The sequence below is a fragment of the Solea solea genome, chromosome 18 (genome assembly GCF_958295425.1).
Source record: "Solea solea chromosome 18, fSolSol10.1, whole genome shotgun sequence".
Lineage (NCBI taxonomy): Eukaryota > Metazoa > Chordata > Actinopteri > Pleuronectiformes > Soleidae > Solea > Solea solea.
The window spans coordinates 21,065,075-21,085,066 of NC_081151.1; the positions used below are offsets into that span (position 1 = coordinate 21,065,075).

Genomic DNA, 19,992 nt, shown 5'->3' on the forward strand with positions numbered 1-19,992 from the left:
TTCTGTCACATCTTTTAATAGTATTTTCCTGTGAGTGTGCAAAGCCGGTCCATCCTGCTACTGATTAATAACCAATAACCTTAATTCTGGCTTCATGACCAGGATGACACCAACATGTCACTGCAGTTCTGCAAAGGACTCTGTTTCTCAATCAGGGTCATCAGGAACTGGGGTTAAAATGTATCCCATAACAACCAAGAAGTGAGTCCAATAATTGAGGCCTGACCAGGATTTGCAGCAGTACCATGGAGAATGGAAATATATATAGTACCAGAACGTAATTTATGACTGCCAGATATTAACAGCTTTAGTGAATAATCCAACAGACCTGCTGATGTGGATTTCCTTCTCAATGGGACACTCAAACAAGCCCAGCTCCAACCTTTGATCCCAACACATAATAAGCACCCCCCTCTAATGTCAGAAGAAATCCTGACTCTCTTTACCCTTTCATGAATAACTGTAGATTTATTTTAGATTTGTCCATTTATCTACAATGGAAGTACGTGAGCAGCGTACCTTCGTGTACACGTGATACGGAATACAGCGCAGCCACAATATTGACTGAATGTCACCTGCATTTTAACGACGCTCATGTGCCAATACAATCTACCGCAAGCGGTTACTATAGGTCTATTGATATTCTCACATGAAAATTGTGTGTAGTGCAAATACAACACAGGCCATTATGTGTCTCATGAAGACGAGTGATCTGATTACCACAGAGGCATCGTCAGTGGCAGCCCAACATATGGGGGAGCCCATGTAATAAACCTGAAGCACGATCGCGTCTAAACCGTCATCTGGCACTTGCATTAAGAAGATATTGATATCTGAAGTGAAGGTATCTGCCACGTTAAGCCTCAGCACATGTCTGATGGACCATGGAAGCGCGTTTGCTTCGCAGAGTGTCGCACGAGAAAACTCACCAGGATTTAACACCAGGATGAAGTTATGCTGCTTTTCCACTGCATGGTGCCAGGGCAACTTGACTCAACTCACCTCAACACCTGGTACTTTCTTTAGTACCTGCTCTGGCGAGGTTCCAAGCGAGCTGAGCTATGCGTGGCGTCGCCAGACTGCTGGCCACTGATTGTTCAGAGAGTGTCGTCACTGGAAGAGTCACGAGCGTGACGTCTTGAGACAAGAATCAAACCCAACAATGCCCAACAAAAATCAGTTAAAAATCCTGAAAACGTGCGCTCATCTCCAACATTTAGCAAAGGAAATCTAAATATTTAACAGAGGAGTCTGGTGTATTGCAGCAAGCCGCATCACAAACCCTGCCGCTGTATTTCAGTTCAGTGCTCCGGTCATGCAGGAAGTACTGAACAAATCTTTTTAATGAACTGATTCTAATGATTCAGTTACACCGAAAACAAGCTTTACAAGTCACTAGTTTGTTTGTGTCATGTATAAAAGGAAGTCACGGCAGTTTCATGCAGCTGTGTTGTGATGGCTCCGCCCACGTTGAGGAGGTATTATATCATAATGGAAAATCCTAACCCTAACCAAACGGCGAGCTGCGCCGAGTTGAAGTTTTACCCAACAGATTCTGGGCCAGGCTTCGACTTCAGAAGTCCCAAAGTACCGGTGGGATTGTGTCGTCAAAAGCTCTGATTAGACTGAGGCCAATTTCCTTCTTGAAGCCCTTAAGTATCTTTAGAAAGGAAAGTGCATTTGTACGAATTCATGCCGAAAAGTCAAATCCCCAAGTGCCTCAACACCACACGACAAATATTGTCTTTATCCTTGATATTTGTGTTCATTTTGTCATTTTAAATGTATCCATTTGTGTTTTATAAGTGCAAAATACCCCAGAGGGGATTAAGAGGGAACTCACCATATTATTGCTGGTTCTACACATTTAGAGTATACACATGTGAAGGTTCGCATTGCTTTTCACGTGCACTAATTCAACCACAACCACACCCTTTTATCTATTTCATGCTCTGCTTTGCTTTTTTTCCACCAAATCCTCTTGTAACTTTTTATGCTGTCGAGTTTTCTCTTCATATGGGATAACAGCGATCCAGAAAATTGACGCTATATCAGAAGTAATCCCACTGGCTTTACAGACAGGATTATTTACAAGGGATTGGACTCGGTGTTCAAAAGAAAAGCAGGGTTTTTCACGCACAGAATAGCACTCCTCCACCACAGTCTATCTCGTTCCTTCTTTACTCTTTACTTCTGTTTCTGTTCGTCATTAATTTTCACGCCACTGTTTCAGCAGAGAGCGCAGTCCACCATGTCAAACTGTCTCGGGGCAAAAATCTGTCATGTTTTCCCACAGAAACATCAGAAACCTTACACATTTCCTCCTCCTCCTCCTCTCTGGTTAGATTTCCTCTTAGTCCGATTCATATTTCATTATCGCGTTCATCCGTCTTTGACCTATAAGCTGTGGTCACACTACCCTAAATAATTAGTGCCGAGTGAAGAACAGGGCCCTCCAGATGAAAGCCGTAATTATAGATCTTGACAAAGTGTCACGTACCATGACGATGACAGCAGGGGTCATATATCAATCCATACAAGCCCGTACTCAGGCCGTTAGTGGTCAACTGTTCAAAGCTGACTACTTGTTGAAAGATGCCTCTTTCTTCAGGGGTTGAAGAGGGAGATGGACACGAGCTGCCTCACAACACTGTAATATGTTGCTTGAGTGTCAAGTGGAAAACGACAATAGAGAATTAATATTGTTTGAAATGTTTTAAATTATATATGTATGTATATGTGTGTATATATGTATGTATATGTGTATATATATATGTGTATATGTATGTATATATGTATGTATGTGTATATATATATGTATGTGTGTGTATATATGTATATACAGTATGTGTGTGTATATATGTATATATATGTATGTATGTATATATGCATATATATGTATGTATGTATATATGCATATATATGTATGTATGTATATATGCATATATATATATGCATATGCATATATATACAAAAGGTGACAAAAGGTGACTTCAATGACTTGGTTATTTGTGGGTGTTAGATTGAGTCTTTGCAATAGATCCCCTTAAATCCTACAATCTGGACCTTTTTAATTGAGGAAAGTTGTATTTCGGCATCACAATTTAAGTGGAAATTAGCAGATGTTACGTAAATCCGGTTAAGTACCAAAAGATGAGGATGCAGAAAATGTCCCCGAAAGTTTAAAACCGCTGCAAAACAGAACCAGTGTTTGAGCTTCGGAACTAATTTCAGACCAGTGTAAAATCAAGCACTAATGAGTATCGGTGTGAATCACGATACAATACACGGTCCACAGTACAATCATATAGACATTCCAATATCTGTCCGTGAAAAGTTAAAAGTGCAGGATTTCTGTATTTATTCACTCCATGAAGAACAAAGTGCACAAAGTCTATGTATTAAACATGGATGGAGCATCTCTTAGCGTAGCTTTCTCCACCATTATCCCGCTCCCGTAGGGACACCCGGCGAGTGAAACTGGCAGGCACTTATTTGGATGTGTATGCGATGGTCTTCAACTCAGCTCCCTTGGTCCGTGTCAGAATGATGGATTCCTGATTGCCTTACAACAGCATATTCAAAAATAAGAGTTAGCTGACCACTCGGTGTCTTAATTTAATTGGCGGGGTCCATCGATTCAAAGTCAGACTATCAGAGTTTCTGTCGGTGCACAAGTTCTGTGACGCCGTGTGGATCCATCCTGTTTATCCTGGCTTTCCCACCGCTCAAATAAAATAAGCAAATAAAGAAGTAAACCATCCGTCAAGTTTTTGGAGCAGATGCCACTCAGAGGTTGCATACAGCTGCAGAGATTTTCTCTTCACTTTCTGTGCCTTCAGTGGGCGATACGATGTTTAATGTGTTGGTGGAGACGTGTGCTTTCAGAACACTTTGGAGTTCATCTCATGAATTACAGGCCGTTCTCTATGTAAAACAGTTAGTGCGTTGTTGGTGTTATTAGTCATGAGCTACCTTTAAGGTTACTTGATACACTGTTCTCTCTGTAATCTCTCTCTCTGTCAAACATCAGCCGTTCTCTTGCCAACCTCTGGTGAGTCGCTGCCCCTTCACTTTTATTATGACTCACACACACACACACGCACACATTCCGACACAGAAGACGAGATAAAAGCACTCCTGTTTGTCGTCAATCGCTATGAATGCTAATTGCAGAGCTTCCTCATTTAAATACGTCAGATTTCGGTGAACCAGAAGGTCGTGGGTTTGATCCATTAAAAAAAGTCCACATGCCGATGTTCTCCTGGGCAAGTTTTCACACCTCCGCTAGACTCCCGGTACGATTGGGGACTTCGTTGTTCTTGTGGGCGCTTACGAGCAGTGATTCATTTTCGTCTGACCGTATTTCTATCAGAGCTTTTACCTCGTTCTCACTCCACGTCTGACCACGAGCCATTTCTTCGGACTCGCACCAGGTTTTCTGTGAATTAGGCAAACACTTGCACCATATTTAGTCCACAAAACTGACCATTGCGGAATGACCAAATGATCAAAACCACTAATATGGGCATAATTATTGCCAATTCTTGGGATTTGATCTCCAAAAATCCTCTTTGATTCTGCACAAGCTCTCAGTTTCCAGTTAAGATCTCATCCCAGACTCGAACCAGACTTCCACATTCATCGCGGCTCTTTCTCTCTCTGACCATTTCTCTCTAAACACTTGGATTTGCAGTAGACTTTTGTGACTCCTGCACTACATCACTGCAAGCCTTCTCTCTCTCTCTCTCTCTCTCTCTCAAGTGTCCTAGATTTGCATCGGACCTGTTCCACTTTTTGAGGGACATGAACAATGAGCAGCGGTAGTCTGAAGAGGCTGTTCGAAGTCGACTTAAACTTTCTGCTTTGCAGCCTGTAACAGATTTCATTCCAACGGTCCAATCTTGAGTTTCCTGCTAAAAATGTCATTTTTTTGAACAATCTGGTTAAATCTGGTTTGAACAGTCACTTGGTCCTCAGTCCCTCACGCCCTCTCTCCGCTGTTCATTTGCGAGCACAGGAGTCAGTCGCCATAAATCAACACGAACCTGCAGAGGCACTCGTCTTCCCCTGCCAGGGAGGATTAATTGTTTTTCGTTTTTTACATTTGTATTTGCGTGTGTACAGCGTGTGGGAGGATTGGTGCAAGTCTATGCTGGAGTGGTGCAGCCCACGGAGCCTGAGAACACCACCCACACTCCGCAGCACGAGGCACCTGCACTGCAACTTGAGTTATGATAGACCCCCTCGAGAAATAATGGGCTCTTGTTTGCCATTTCCTGTTTCGCAGCAGGACGCGGTGTAGCACGTTTGCACATCAGAGCTCGCTGGACCATTCAGGAAGTCAACAATGGTACACAGTTAAAAGGCAGTTCAAATGATTATTGTTTGTAGTCAAAGTTAAACCCTTTTTAGGCCTGGATTTATTTAGATTTTATGCCTGTAAAATTGTGAAATGTTCAATAAGTGAGTTTTTCTGCCCCTTTTTACCCACGATACCTTTCACTTTCCATATCTGGCAGTTATTTATTCAACCGTTTAGGAATTACTGCGCCGAGAAGCTGAGGCGAAACGTACGACGCGCCGGTAAATCTCAAATTGCCTAGACAGGTTGTGGTGAAAGGAGAAATGGGTGACGGAGGAGAGGAAGGGGAGACAAAGGACAAAAGGGAGAATGCTCTCCATCCGTCCGTTCAGCTGACATAGAATGGCGAACGGTGGGGGTCACACCCTGGACATGTCGCCAGGACATCGTTTTTGAATATTCTAGACATCACAAACGGTCTAAGAGTTACGGTAATGACGTATGTGTATGTATTAAAAAAAGTTTCAGAATTAAATTCTACTGCTCAAGAAGGAGATGCATGTATACACACAACGGCTCCCTCAAGCAGGTCTGGTAGTATTGCTTCACCGGCCCAGGGTCATGCTGGGTTATTTGAGGTCGCCGGTTACTTTACTTTCTACTGTGCACGGGTTTAAGTTTGAATTAGAACGATGCTTGTTTAATGGAAATGGGAAAATAATTAGAAGAAAATAAATCACTGATTTCTGACTCTATGGAAGAAATTTGAGTGCAAGTAAAAACAATATCTGCCAGCAAACAATCGGCAGCCAGTAGCGCCACAAAGCTCATTTTCAGAGGAAAGATACAACAACAAAAATCCCCAAAAGCTTTATTAAACCGCTAAGATGTTAAAAAACGTGTTTGTGCTGATACATTTCCCACCGAGCCACAAACAGCCATTTCAAAAAAGATCACGCTCCAACAGTGTAATGACTATTCTGCTCCCGCGAAGATAAAATAAACGGACTCCGTTAAAATGCCCATGCTGCTTTTTTTATTTACCTTTTTACATTCAGTGCTTAGTGAAGCATTTATATGATAATTATGCTTTTCAAATCACATCACTCTTTTATTTTCTGTAAACACCAGACATTGCCCGACAGCCAAAGTGAAGCAATGCTTCTACCTCCTCTGAGCTAAATCAATTAGCCAGTCAATTAGCCCATGTCCAGTGGGGCCGGCCGGGTTCATGTGGGTCCACGCAGAGCTGCACACTCTGCAGCATCTTCTGAAGCCAGAAGAAAAGTTGGATTCCTAGTAAATGGGTTGATGTGGACGAGGCTGTGGTGCTTTTTTTGACTCCTCCCCCCCAAAATCAAAATACAAAAATTTCTAATAAAATATCGATTTAATCGTTCAAAATGATTGTGTTTTATCTGTTTGGAAAATACACTTTTTGTTTGCAATGATCGGAAATTAGTTTGCGCCACTCCGTGGTTTTTTGTTTGTGATTTTGACCATGGGTGGGGCTTAGGGAGCCGCCTCCTGATTAGCTACGGAGTTTACAACAAAATAATTGTAAATTTCTAATGTTTGTCAGATTATAAACGTCAGATACTTACAATTATTTTGTCGGCGCTCCAGACAGACAGCGACTCAGTAGCCAATCAGCAGGCAGCTTCCTAAGCCCCGCCCATGATCAGAATTGCAAACAAAAAACAATGGCGATGGAGCAAACAAAATTCGTATCATTGCAAACAAAAAGTGTATTTTCAAACAAATAAAAAACCAATCTTTTTGAATGATTAAATCCATATTTTATGAGCAATTTCTGTATTTTAAATATTGTGCTTCCATTTCCTTTTCAATTCATAAAGTGTTGCTTGACACAAATCTAATTCCATTCAAAAAACATTTAAAACCGCTTGTGTGTATGGTGTTTTGTTAAGATCTTGCTTCCCCAGGGAAATGATGTCCTCACCTCACCTCGCCTCGCCTCGGAGGGCAGAGCCACGTCTCACTGTATTACATCTTCACCTTCAAAGATAGACGCACAAGCAATATTCAAACTGTTTACAGCCCAATTTAGAAAAAGGCCTGTTCATGATTGAAAATCTTTTCCTCTCAGCCACTCATTAGGAATCTCATTATGTTACTGTGCTATAAACCAGACCCGCTGCAGCTTCGCCTCGTCCTTGACTGGTTTGATGCGTAAACAGATTAGCAATCCAGCCACTTTTCAAACATGCTAGTGCACATGAGAGCGTCTCCGTGCATGTGTGTGTGTGAAATGATGTGCACCAGGGACATATTACAGTGTCACGTTGTTGACGAGAGGATAAATGATGTGACGCTGTCCGCGGCGGACCTGTCACTTAGCGCTCAGCACTTGAGCAGTATCGCCACACGCTCGCTGTGTTTATCAATCTCCTCCGCGCTGATGCGATCAAGTGTGACTGTAAGGTAGTCATAGCATGTCACGCTTCGCCCGTCACTGGCTCTTTGTTATGTCTGCACATTGATATTTTCTCCGCTGCATCGAAGTGCACCAGTGTGTAACATTTAGGGAGCCTATGCTTGTGTAACTGTATGCAAATGAAGGGTCAAATGACAGGTGCTATGAAGGTGCAGGGGCTAATGTGGGTTCCAAGCCTTGAATGTCTATGTAGGTACAAAATTAGAGCGTCAAAGAACTGGAGTACGTCATTAACCTTTAGCTTGGTGAATGAATAGAATATAAAACCTTGAAAAACATCATAAAGCATAACACTGTTTGGCCTGCTGTAGGAACCTGAGGACCTATAATGCCCATGATGTGTCCTATAAGGACTTGACCTCCAGGTTAACATGAGAAAACAAGGTAATCCTGCAGCCTTCGGGACACAAGTACTGTTTTAAGTGCTGTAACAGGTCTGCGGAGATGGATCAGCAGAACTGAGTTAAAGCGGTGCTTGCTGCACGCGTTGGCCTGTGTGTGTGGGTATGATCGGTGCTCCGTGACCTTTTCTTTGCTGTTAAACAACACGTAAAGGTCTTCCATGTAGGGCAGCCTGTTGCCGACTACACTCTTAACCATTTGGATGCCACAGTGCAGCGGGCTTATATTAGAGCATGTCATACTGAACTGTATGATGAAAAGGAGCTTTAAATTAAAGTCTCCTGTAACTAAAGCTGTAAACAATCATACACTATATGCTGTTTTTTCTTAGGTGGTGAGGTCACAGCATCAAAATTGGCACGCAAATCAGAACTGGCGAATCTTTTTTTTTTTTATAAAATAGTGGAAATGCAAAAATGGCTCAGTAGTGCCCCCTCAGGTCAAATGCCTATGGAGCAGGCCGAAACTTAGTTGCGCCGAATTTCACGAAATTTGGTGGGAACGTCGTTCGGCCCAAGACGACTAAAAAATCCCATTGGGACCATGACCTATACTCAACAGGAAGTCGGCCATTTTAAATTTGTCATCCATCTTGGCATTTAGCAAGTTTCGTAAGTGAACAAACGCGTCAATTTGACACAGGAAGTGGCCTTTAACCTCGCCTTGCATTGACCGATCTGCTCGAAACTCGATTTGTGAGACCAGGGGCCCTGCCCTGAACTACAAGCCATGACCTGCACACAGGAAATAGGTCTTCCCAGACAGGAAGCACCCTGTAACTTTGCCATACATTGACCAATCTGATCAAAACTGCACATGTGACACCAAGGACCCTCCCTGAACACGTCTGTAAGCCGCTACCTGCACACAGGAAGCCCGCCACCCAAAACAGGAAGTGCGGCGTAGCTTCACATTTAATTGACCGATCTGCACTAAACTGCACATGCGAGATAAGTGGCTTACCCGGCCTGCTGACAGCTTTAATTAGTGATTGGAACTGTTGAACTAAACATAATATTTACAGCACAGAATTCATTCAATGACGAGAATCAAAATCTGTTTTACCCAAGTGGATGAAAGAAATCCATAAATGGAGCTAAATTGAGTTTTTCCTTGAAATCCTCACCACCAAGATAACACATTGCATTTTATGAACACACAGCATGACCAAACCAGTCAATACTCAATCCTGGCCTTTAAAACCGTTCACATTACCTACAGTAAGTGTCTGCATAAAATGTGCTGAACAGGCAAGGCTGTCCATGTAATATAGCATGCTCTTTGCTGTCAATGCACAATAAGGACACTGATTTCTCCTAAGAGCCCAGCTGTCATTCAATACTTGTGGGTTTTTTAAGTTCAAGAGCAAACATGCTTTCAAAAAAATCCCTCATTGACATAGACGGATAGAATGTTATGTGCAAAGTGTGAAACATTATAGCTGCACATGTTGTAGTTTATGTTTCAGCTGGCTCTTTCCCCGCTATTCAGACAGCGTAAGGAAAACTGATTCCCATGAAATTAATCATCAAGGAGACAAACCCTGCTCCAGATCTTGTTTATTTGTGTCCCTAATCCCATAGTCACAATGTGGAGCGTTAATTTAAATGGAATTTTGTAAAAAAAACATATGTCACATCAAGGCTGATTACAAGGTGATTCCTTTGAGGCCATTCTAGCCTCACTAATGTGTTAATTAATGCATTTTTTCTTCACTTTCCTTTAAATTTGAATTGGTCGGTCTCCGTGCCGCTACTAATAAATAATAAATGGTGCAAATCCTTATCTATAGCTGGAAAGCTGAACGGAGTGAAAGCCGTCTATGGTGATTAACAGTCATTTGAAGTCCTCATCCCCGCTGGAATGTAATACCACATTTCCACATCTCCGTTCCTTTACTGCACTTAAAAGGAAAGTCCGCTTTCCATCCTGTGATAATGTTACTCTTACCTGGAGGCAGTGTGGTCAGTCTCTCTTTGTACCACAGTGATTCACTTCCCGAGCAACTTGGATTGAATTTATATGCCTCGAAATAAAAAATGGCATTTGTTCATGGCATTTGCTTTAAATTGTCTTTAAAATATCTTTTGTCACGCTATTTAAAAGACATTTTTCTCTTTGATTATGCAATATAACCCAGATACACCCTGATGCAATCAGATTGAAATGGGAGACATTTTTTTACGTGACATAAATCAGGGCTAAAAAGGTTCAGCAATACTGTGTTCAGCAATACAGTAAAAAAAAAAATAATGCTCCCACCTTTAAGTATTTATTTAATGGTTTTTTTTAAGCATTTATACACTTAATACAAACATACTATGTACTATACATACATACTATATACTACTATCAGTCTGTTGGCAATTCCTGCCGATAAACCCTCCTAAATGTTACACACTGGACCTTTTAAACCGTCGCTCTTTATCTATAGCTGCTGAAATGAACTCTGTTGTGGATGCTTTGACGTGTGTCATTTGATATTATATTTACATTTCATCGCACATCCTCCAGCAACTCAGGAATAAATCACTATGGTAAGAGTGTCTGTGGGCGTTGGGTCTGTAACGTAAAAAGTCATCGCGCTCCATTTGCAGGTCAGAGTTGAGTTTTGCTGGGTGCTCATGTAGATTTCCTGTCCCCTTACATGTGGGTGGTTTGTTTGATTGTGTGCACGGGGGAGGGGGCGCGATGCTAAAGTTGCGTATCACTAATCTTTACTTTACACCATTGTTTTCTCTCTCATTTGTGCCTCCCAGGGTGAAACTGCTGCGGAGGAAACGGATCTAATCTCAATGGACACGACGACGGAGGGTTTATCTGAACACTGAGAAGACGGGGAAAGAGCTGACGACACAGAAGCGTTTATATTGGCCAAAAATCGCTTTGCTGGTCATAGCATTTCAGCTCAACTTTCTATATACCTGCCAAAAAAACACAGGGATATGAAACAATAAGCGACAATCAGCGTTGATTGCTTCAATATTTTTCCCCGTGTGGTTTTGATTGCACTGTTCGGGGCTTTCCTGTATCATCAAAGTTTCCATACAGACCTCAATTTAGAAGGCTTCGCGCAGACTTCGGGATAGATAAGAGCGACAACAAGCAAACCTTTGTATCTGTCGTCGTCATCGTCCCACATGCGGCTCCCCGCTTAGCTTTATTGAAGAGGAGGAGGCCATTAAAGCATTTGACAGATAGGAAGACTTGGTGTGAAGGTGTTGTTGCCGGCTGGAAGGAGATGAGATAAGAGCTCTGGGAAGAGAGGGAAGACGTGACTGAATACAAATGAGGATTCATTTCTGCCGGAGGTGCACCAGTCGAGCGAAATGGACAAATTAGTCGAGAACTGTGCGACGCAAAGGATGGGAAGGTGCAGTCGCTGAAAGGAGGATAAAGGAACTTCCCACGGTCCCCAAACCGAGAGAGTTGAGCCATCGCCAGTGCCATGTGTGAACTGATCTGTGTGCAGTTTTATATCATCGTGGTGCGGCATCACGAAACCATATAGAAAGGTGAGATGGAGCTGAGTAATATCTCGCTGGACTACTTCAACAGCAACCTCACAGAGATCCCCGACGCCACCTCTGCTCCGGCCTGGAGCGAGGCCACGCTGCTCGGCCTGCAGGTCTCCCTGTCGGCGCTGCTGGCGCTCGTCACCTTGGCCACCGTGCTCTCCAACGCCTTCGTCATCGCCACCATCTTCCTGACCAGGAAGCTGCACACGCCCGCCAACTTCCTGATCGGCTCGCTGGCCGTCACGGACCTGCTGGTGTCCATCCTGGTCATGCCGATCAGCATCGTCTACACCGTCAGCAAGACCTGGTCGCTGGGGCAGATCGTGTGCGACATCTGGCTGTCGTCGGACATCACCTTCTGCACGGCCTCCATCTTGCACCTGTGCGTGATCGCGCTCGACCGCTACTGGGCCATCACGGCCGCTCTGGAGTACTCAAAGCGGCGCACCATGCGCCGTGCGGGGATTATGGTCGGCGTGGTGTGGGTGATCTCGATATCCATCTCCATGCCTCCGCTTTTCTGGAGGCAGGCCAAAGCCCACGAGGAGCTGACTGAGTGTATGGTGAACACGGACCAGATCTCTTACACCATATACTCCACCTTTGGCGCCTTCTACGTTCCCACCGTGCTGCTCGTCATCCTCTACGGACGGATATACGTCGCCGCCCGCTCCCGCATCTTCAAGTCGCCGTCGTCCTCCGGGAAGCGCTTCACCACCGCGCAGCTGATCCAGACCTCGGCGGGCTCCTCCCTCTGCTCGCTCAACTCCGCCTCCAACCAGGAAGCACACCTGCACTCTGATGGCGTGGGAGGAGGAGGAGGAGGAGGGTCGCCTCTGTTCATGAACATCGTGAAAGTGAAGCTGGCCGACAGCGTGGTGGAGCGGAAGCGTCTGTGCGCGGCGCGCGAGAGGAAAGCCACCAAGACGCTGGGCATCATCCTGGGCGCGTTCATCGTCTGCTGGCTCCCGTTTTTCGTGGGCACGCTGGTCACGGCCATATGTAAGGACTGCTGGTTCGACCCGGTGCTGTTCGACGTGTTCACCTGGCTCGGGTACCTGAACTCCCTCATCAACCCCGTGATCTACACCATGTTCAACGACGAGTTCAAACAGGCCTTTCAGAAACTCATGAAGTGCCGACGCTTCTCTTGAAAAAAAAGCCACGAGATGAAGAAAAAAAACAATAATAGATAATAATTATAACATAGTATTGATCGTTTAAGTCTCTCATCTTGTAACGACAACTGTGACTTTTGTTCTTTTTGTGTGTGTGCGTGTGTGTGTGTGTGTGTGTACCAAACAGCTCCATGCCATAACTCTTTAGATACTGACCGTATATCCATCATATAGATTTATGCATGCATGCTTTTGAAAGATCGATCTCTCTCTCGTCAGCGGGACAGTACGGACGGACGGAGTAAACCCACAGTGACTGGATTGAATCCAGAGGAAATGAAAAGCCATGAAGTATACGTGTATGTTGTCTTTATCTCTGTGACTGTCCGCTGCCGGTGCGCCCGTATAACCTTTATGTGCTACAGTAAAGAATTTAGAAAAACCACAACCCTCCAAGAGATTCAGTGAAAAATGTCTTTCCTACTTGAACATGGTGTGTGTGTGTGTGTTTGAGGTAGTTACTTTAATGTAATCCTGTAATATATGCGCGTGTGTGTGTGTGTGTGTGCGAGGAAGTGCGGATTGTCAAGTGTTTGACATTTATGCCTCATATTCTCCACCATCATCACAGCCTGAAATGGAAACATCATCTCCACTCTGCCTCTGAATACTAAATGACACGCAGCCAGTGCCATAGCAACAAATAAACCCCTCCAAAATATGTCGACGGAATGGAATTATCAGAGTACGGAGAATAGATCGGGATTTAATTAGTGCTTCCTAATGAAAATAGTTTGGTATGAACGACATTCTCACAGGTATCCGCTGTTAGAGTGTGAGTGAACGCGGCAGGGGAGAGTACAGATGTTTCACCAGGATCCTCCGAAGACTCCTCTGCTGTTGTTAGTCTTGTCGTGACAAGCTCCTGACGCAGTCGTCAAACGGGAACGGCAAACTCACGTGTGTCTGAAAACGGTTATTCAGTTTCGACTTTTAATTTGCTTTAGGAGCGGGTTTGACAGTTTTTATGAGGTTATTTTATTTGGAAATGCTTCATTTTAGTTTTAGTTTTTTTTTATTGTGTCATAAAAATGCTATTTTAAATATGTATGAGGACAGATGAACAACCAGCCCTGAATCGAATAGAACGGTGTGCAAGAAAGTAACCTGTAGTGCAAAGTGTGCATCCTCTCCATCCATTTTCTACCGCTTTATCCTTGTTCCAACCGGGGCTTGAACCCAGGTCTTCTTGAGCGCTAATGACATGAACGTGATATAAAAAATAATAAATAAACCTCATCACATTCCTCAATCTGAGGAAAAACATGAGCAAAATAAATAAAAAAAGGTTGGATTCTCTTAGATGAACCAACGCAGCCCAATTAACTACGTAACAAATGCTCTGTTTAACGTGCATATCCTTGTGTCCCACATTGTAAACAGAAACAAATTAAAACCATTTCATTATGAATGAAAATACAACCTTTCAAAATTGCCTGCAGAGAAAAAAATTAATACACTTCATACGAACCCAAAAGGATTATGTATGAACATTTTCGCTACAATTTCAGTTCATTTTAGTTTATAATTGTTTTTTCCAATAACCTTGCTGCTGATTAATAGGATGAAAAAGAGCATTTTTTATCATTTGCTATTATTAAGCATTTATTTGAGAGGACAGTTTATAAAAGACAGGGGGGAAGACAAACGGAAGCCTGCGTGATTTGTCCACAAGAACAAAGTCATCCAGAATAACTCTTAACATATACATAATTGATGCGCCTGTTTACGCCGAGGTTGAAGAGGTTGCTTTTTCGTCTATGGGCTTGGTATATTCTCAACTGACTCGCTCCGCAGTCATCTGGGTGATCTAATGGACATCCATCTGTTTCTGACATCAATTTTGTATGTGAGACTCCTGTCTGTACTGTACGCCCACACACACACACACACACACACAATTAAGACTCTTCTAGAAGATGTTAACAGCAGGGTTAATGACTCGGTACATACTGTATTAATTACATTCAAATTAGATTCACTTTATGAAGTCGTCAGCGCCTAAATTGAATTAATCCCACGTTGAAAGGAGGACAAAAGACTTTCTTAATACAGCTTTAAATAAACTAAAACGGGAGTAATAATTGGAGGCACATTTATCCTGTTTAATTATGATTAACCACGCAGCCGTGGTCACTACAGGCGCTAATTATTCGTCCCGTGTTAATCCAGCTTCTGCAGCTTCTGTCCTCACAAACAACCCTCGCACTTGACACTGAACCTCCTCGGACCCTACAGCCATAACAAAGCCACACGTGATACTTCACTGCCGCATGTTTTCCTCGGTAAACTCTGACGTTTGAGCGAAACCTCGTTAACTGGGTCGGATTGGCTTGCCTCTGTCAGTGTATTTGCATGAAATAATTTGTTTGGGAGATGCTCACAGTGCCACATCGGGGGTGTCAAACATGCGGTCCGAAGGCCAGAACCAGCCCATCAGAGGGTCCAAAAATACTACATTTGTAGTTTTGTGACTAAATGTTTTGTGCCTTTGTAAATGGTAAACTTATTGGATTGGATTTTATATTTCTCCAAGAATTTCAGGTTGAAAAGATACTTCATTAAATATAAAACAAAAGGGGAAATTGCTTTTACTCGTGTGCTGCATGTGGCCCCTGAGCTAAAATGAGTTTGACTCCCGTGTAGAGCTGCAACTAACGATTCAGCAAGTGTCAGAAAACGTTGGAAAAACCTGTAACTGATGAACTGTTGATGATGTCTATGTTAACGGAGAATATACTCACATTTAAGAAGCTAAAACAGTCAGAAATCTTGTTTTAATCATGGAAAAAAGCTTCAAACCGATTCATCGATTATCAATATAGACGGTTTGTGCCACCGGAACTATTCCAGTGGTTTCTGAAAGCTGAGAAGTTGCACGTCAAAGCCGACGCGCGGTTATTACGGTATTTTCGCTCGCGAGAGGAGAGAGTTGGAATAATGTCTGTGCATAGGTTTTATTTATTTAGACTGAAAAACCTGGTGTTTGTGTACAACTACAGTCTTTTTACTTAATAAAACTTTTAGTTTTTCTTCATTTTAAATTGTTAATACACTATTTTAACATGCAGTCAATTGTAAATAACTGCCAGATGTTGAGAGTTATTCTACTCACAGCACATTTTCAGGCCCTTTTATGGTCAAAGTAAGTCTAAAAGGAGCCGAGGTGTTAAAAAAAATAAAAATCGATAAAATAACTCACAGTGAAAACATTAAAACTGGATAATCTGACATGGTTTAGGGTTAGATCATCAAAAATAAGCATCTTTTATCTTTCAAATACAGAACACATCTTTATTCACTAGACAGTTGGCAAAGCTGCAGTGGCTAATGTAACATTTAAAGTACACTGTGAATATACTGAGTTCTCTGTAGAGAGGCCTCATTACCTCCGTATTGTTTTAAAATGAATGTGTTTTCTTAATTTAATGGCAGACAAACCTAATTAGAGTTAGACTAGAGGAATGAAGATTCACAATCAACCCAGCGTCTATTGATTTGTGCCTTGAGGAATCACAGAGGGCTCCTTTATGTGTCTTAATTATTCAGCACAAGGAGACAAAAACCGAAACAAAGTCCCAAGACGAGACGCAAAGAGACATCCTGAGTCACTTCACCAAATTTCATGCAGTCACTACACTACATCTCCAGTTTAAATGAATGGAGACTGCCACTCTTTGACCAATAAGAACCATAGAACAAGTCAGGTGGAAGGCTAATAAGGTGCCACTTGAATATTTTACCCTTTTAAATTGTATATCAACGGCAAATGAGATGGTTTTTCAAGTCATTATTTTAAAGGTTAAGAGGTTTTTAACAGTTAATTTAAAAAACATACATCGTTTGTATCTTTATATAAAGCATTTGCAGTTTCCAGCCCTCTTTTTTATATCTCTCTGCAGTGTATAATTGGCATAACATGTTTATTGATTGAGCTTCTGCAGCCGCGCTTGACTCACAAACAGCTGCCCTCGCCTTTGTTGTTGCATTTAAAAAAAAAATCCAGACTCCCTCACCTTTATCAACTGTTTTCCGCGCTCCCCCTTATCTGTTTGAACAAAGCAAATAAAGTATAACACATTATGCTGAAAATGCCAAATAAATGTGTTGACCTGATGAGCAGATGAAAAGCAGTAGATATTAAAGTGCCCGTTCCTTACAAATGTCATTCCATTCACTCAAAATAGGAAATCTTGACATTATGTTGGAGCAAAAAGACAAAACAATGAATTTACATCTACTTTTATAGAAACCTACGAAGCCCCAGACATGGGATAAAAAAAACTCATATTCGTGGCCACAAAATACTAATTACTTCCTACTTCCTACAAAATAGGTAAAACGTGCGCACGAAATACCAATTTGTTCCCACGTCATATGTAAAATGTGGTACAAAATACTAATTTGTGGACACAAAATACTATTTTGTTCCCACGAACTAGGTAAAATGTGCATGAAATACTAATTCATGGCCACAAAATACTAATTTGTTCTCATGAAATACTAATTTGCTCCCATGAAATAGGTAAAACGTGCGCACAAAAAAATAATTTGTGGTCACAAAATACTCATTTGTTCCCACGACATAGGTCAAATGTGCATGAAATACTAATTTGTGGCCACAAAATAATAATTTGTTACCATGAAATACTAATTTGTTACCATGAAATAGGTCAAATGTGCATATGAAATACTAATTTGTGCACAAAAAATACTAATTCATTCCCACGAAATAGGTAAAATCTGCGCATGAAATACTAATTTGTGGCCACAAAATACTAATTAATGCCCACGAAATAGGTATAATGTGCGCACGAAATGAATACCTTGGCAAGTGTCGTGCCAAGGTAGTTTATCCAGGATTTGTACCCGCTGCTGCAGGAGCGCACATGCATTCAACGAGGCGGAGGCGGGGTTACGTTGCTACCTGTAAAGTAATATTCTGTTTAAATGGCTCTCGCTAATAATGATTCCTTGCGATGCGAAAGCTTTTGAGAATATCTTTGTACAGCCTAAAATAAACCTCCATCCCGAAGCTTCAGCTCTCTTTGCTCGCTTTACTCGCGCAGCTCTCCGGGTAATTCATGAGAATGGTAATAATAATCATTTCATGCACACATTGGGGATTAGGTCAATTGGCCACTCCAAAATTGACCGCAGGTGTGAATGTGAGAGTGGACGGTTAAAGGGGAGGATGAATTGGTACTTTTTTGTCAGGTCTTACACAGTGCGACTATTTCCTCACCAAGAAAGTCCAGAAAAAAAGTAACTGTCAAGTGTGTGAGAAAAAGAACGAGCTGCAGTGGAGACATAAATAATACAAAGGCTTTCTAACACAAGATGGAGTGCTGTTGACAAGCGGCGCACATGTGCAGTTTGACAAGCTGTGACACACGGTGTCACTTTGACCGCACTGTCCACGTATAGATGCATATTCAGTGTGGTCCTGCACTGCCGGAGCTCCTGAGTGTCCCCCATGTTTCACACGGCGACACCTTTTCCCTCACATACATGATGATCACAAACATGGGACATGAATGATTGAAGAGGCTGGATGAATTTTTCATAGTTCCCGTGCTACACAGTCAGTTCCGATCCCTTCATACATGCACAAAGGAAATCATGGTAATGGAAAAGGAGAAGGGAAAAAGACTCAATTAATTATAATGATACGCTCTATACCAAAACTTCTGCACAGGGAAAACGCTAATTTCATAAACACAAACAGAAATATCCCAGGAGCTGACAGCGAGTGAGACTCAGCGAAGAATAAATAAATAAAAACACCCACACAACACAGACTGAAATGATCAATTTGCATTTGAGTCCCAAGTAGATTTTTTCAATCTAATAGGAGAGCTGCTTCCAAAAAGATTCCTTTGGAACCAGGAATTCATTTTCTATGTGCAGCCAGAGCAGCGTGCGCTTATAGAAACATGACAATATTTAAAGTGTCGTGGGTTTATCGCAACGGCTTCCACGAGGAGATCCACTGCTGCAGGTTCACCGCGTACGCAAACCTGCCGCCTCGAACTCGATGAAAAGAAAGAGGCAGCAGCTGAGGGAAAAGACTGCAGAATGGACTGAAGGTTAACCAAGCAAGAAAATGGGCTGAGAGGCAGCGCTGGTGTGCAGCGGAGGAGCTGCGTGGTTGGCAACATGATAAATAGCTGTAGGGGCCGGGATGTGTGAGCTGAGGAAATCAGTCCTTCAAGCCCTGCTGCTGGAAATCCCAACACAAATTTATCACTGCGAGAATAGAGCATAATTAAGTGTGGTTATAGGTACAAGGTTATAATAGTTTGGGGGTTTTTTCATTAGTTTTTATGAGTTTTTAGAGCTTTATTTTTTTTGTAAATGCTTAGGTTTAGTGTTTTAGTGTCTTTTAGTGCCATTTTAAAAGATTTATTTGTCATGAACATAAAGTAAATAATAATAAATAACCCTCATAACACACATCATATTGTTCGTGAGTCATGAGAGTTAAAAAAAAACCTCAATAAACCCAATAAAAAATTAAAGGTTTGACTCACTTTGATCAAATTGAAACAAAACCAATTTTCACTTCAATTTTCAATTTTAGTTAATTTTATAAACACACAATTCAGTTTTAGTTAGTTATTGGTTGTTGTTTTTTTAAACTGTTGTTTTTATTTTCATTTCAGTTAACAATTTTTTTTTTTTCAATTTTAGTTGTCGTTATTCCGTTAGTATTCGTACGATAGCGTGCAAGTCGCCAAATTCAAAATGGCCGAATTCCTGTTGAGTTGAGGCCGTGGTCCCGATTTACTTTTTTGTTCGGCTTGGGCTTTTACAAGTTCTCGCCAAGTTTCGTCAAATTTGGTGCAACTTCATCTTGGCTTGCCCCATCCACATTTCACCTTAGGGGGTACCTCGCTCAGCGGCACCCTAGAGGATTTGAAACCCGGGTGGATGATTCTGCGCTGACTGTACTGTAAGTGTTTCTCTTGGACAACACTTTCCAGTTGGTGGCACGCTCCAACAAAGAAGACAGTAACCATGGAAACGTGCTTGAGGTTACATGAGAACGCTTGCCAGTACCCACACATGTACGAGTCGGCACTCAGAGAATACGAGGGAATACAAATAAGCGTTGAACTCCTGTTGGGA

At 42.2% G+C, this 19,992-nt stretch overlaps 1 protein-coding gene across 1 annotated transcript; it reads left to right on the top strand.

The window, feature by feature from the left end:
• The first annotated feature begins 11,396 nt into the window (after positions 1 to 11,396).
• Positions 11,397 to 13,687, top strand: htr1d (5-hydroxytryptamine (serotonin) receptor 1D, G protein-coupled). Its single transcript, XM_058615534.1, has one exon. It carries the CDS (start codon positions 11,686 to 11,688, stop codon positions 12,835 to 12,837), a length of 1,152 nt encoding a protein of 383 aa, XP_058471517.1. The 5' UTR covers positions 11,397 to 11,685; the 3' UTR covers positions 12,838 to 13,687.
• Positions 13,688 to 19,992: the final 6,305 nt, after the last annotated feature.

Excerpts from the sequence above, each read along its gene's own strand:
- htr1d (XM_058615534.1), top strand. The coding sequence starts at position 11,686 with ATGGAGCTGAGTAATATCTCGCTGGACTACTTCAACAGCAACCTCACA.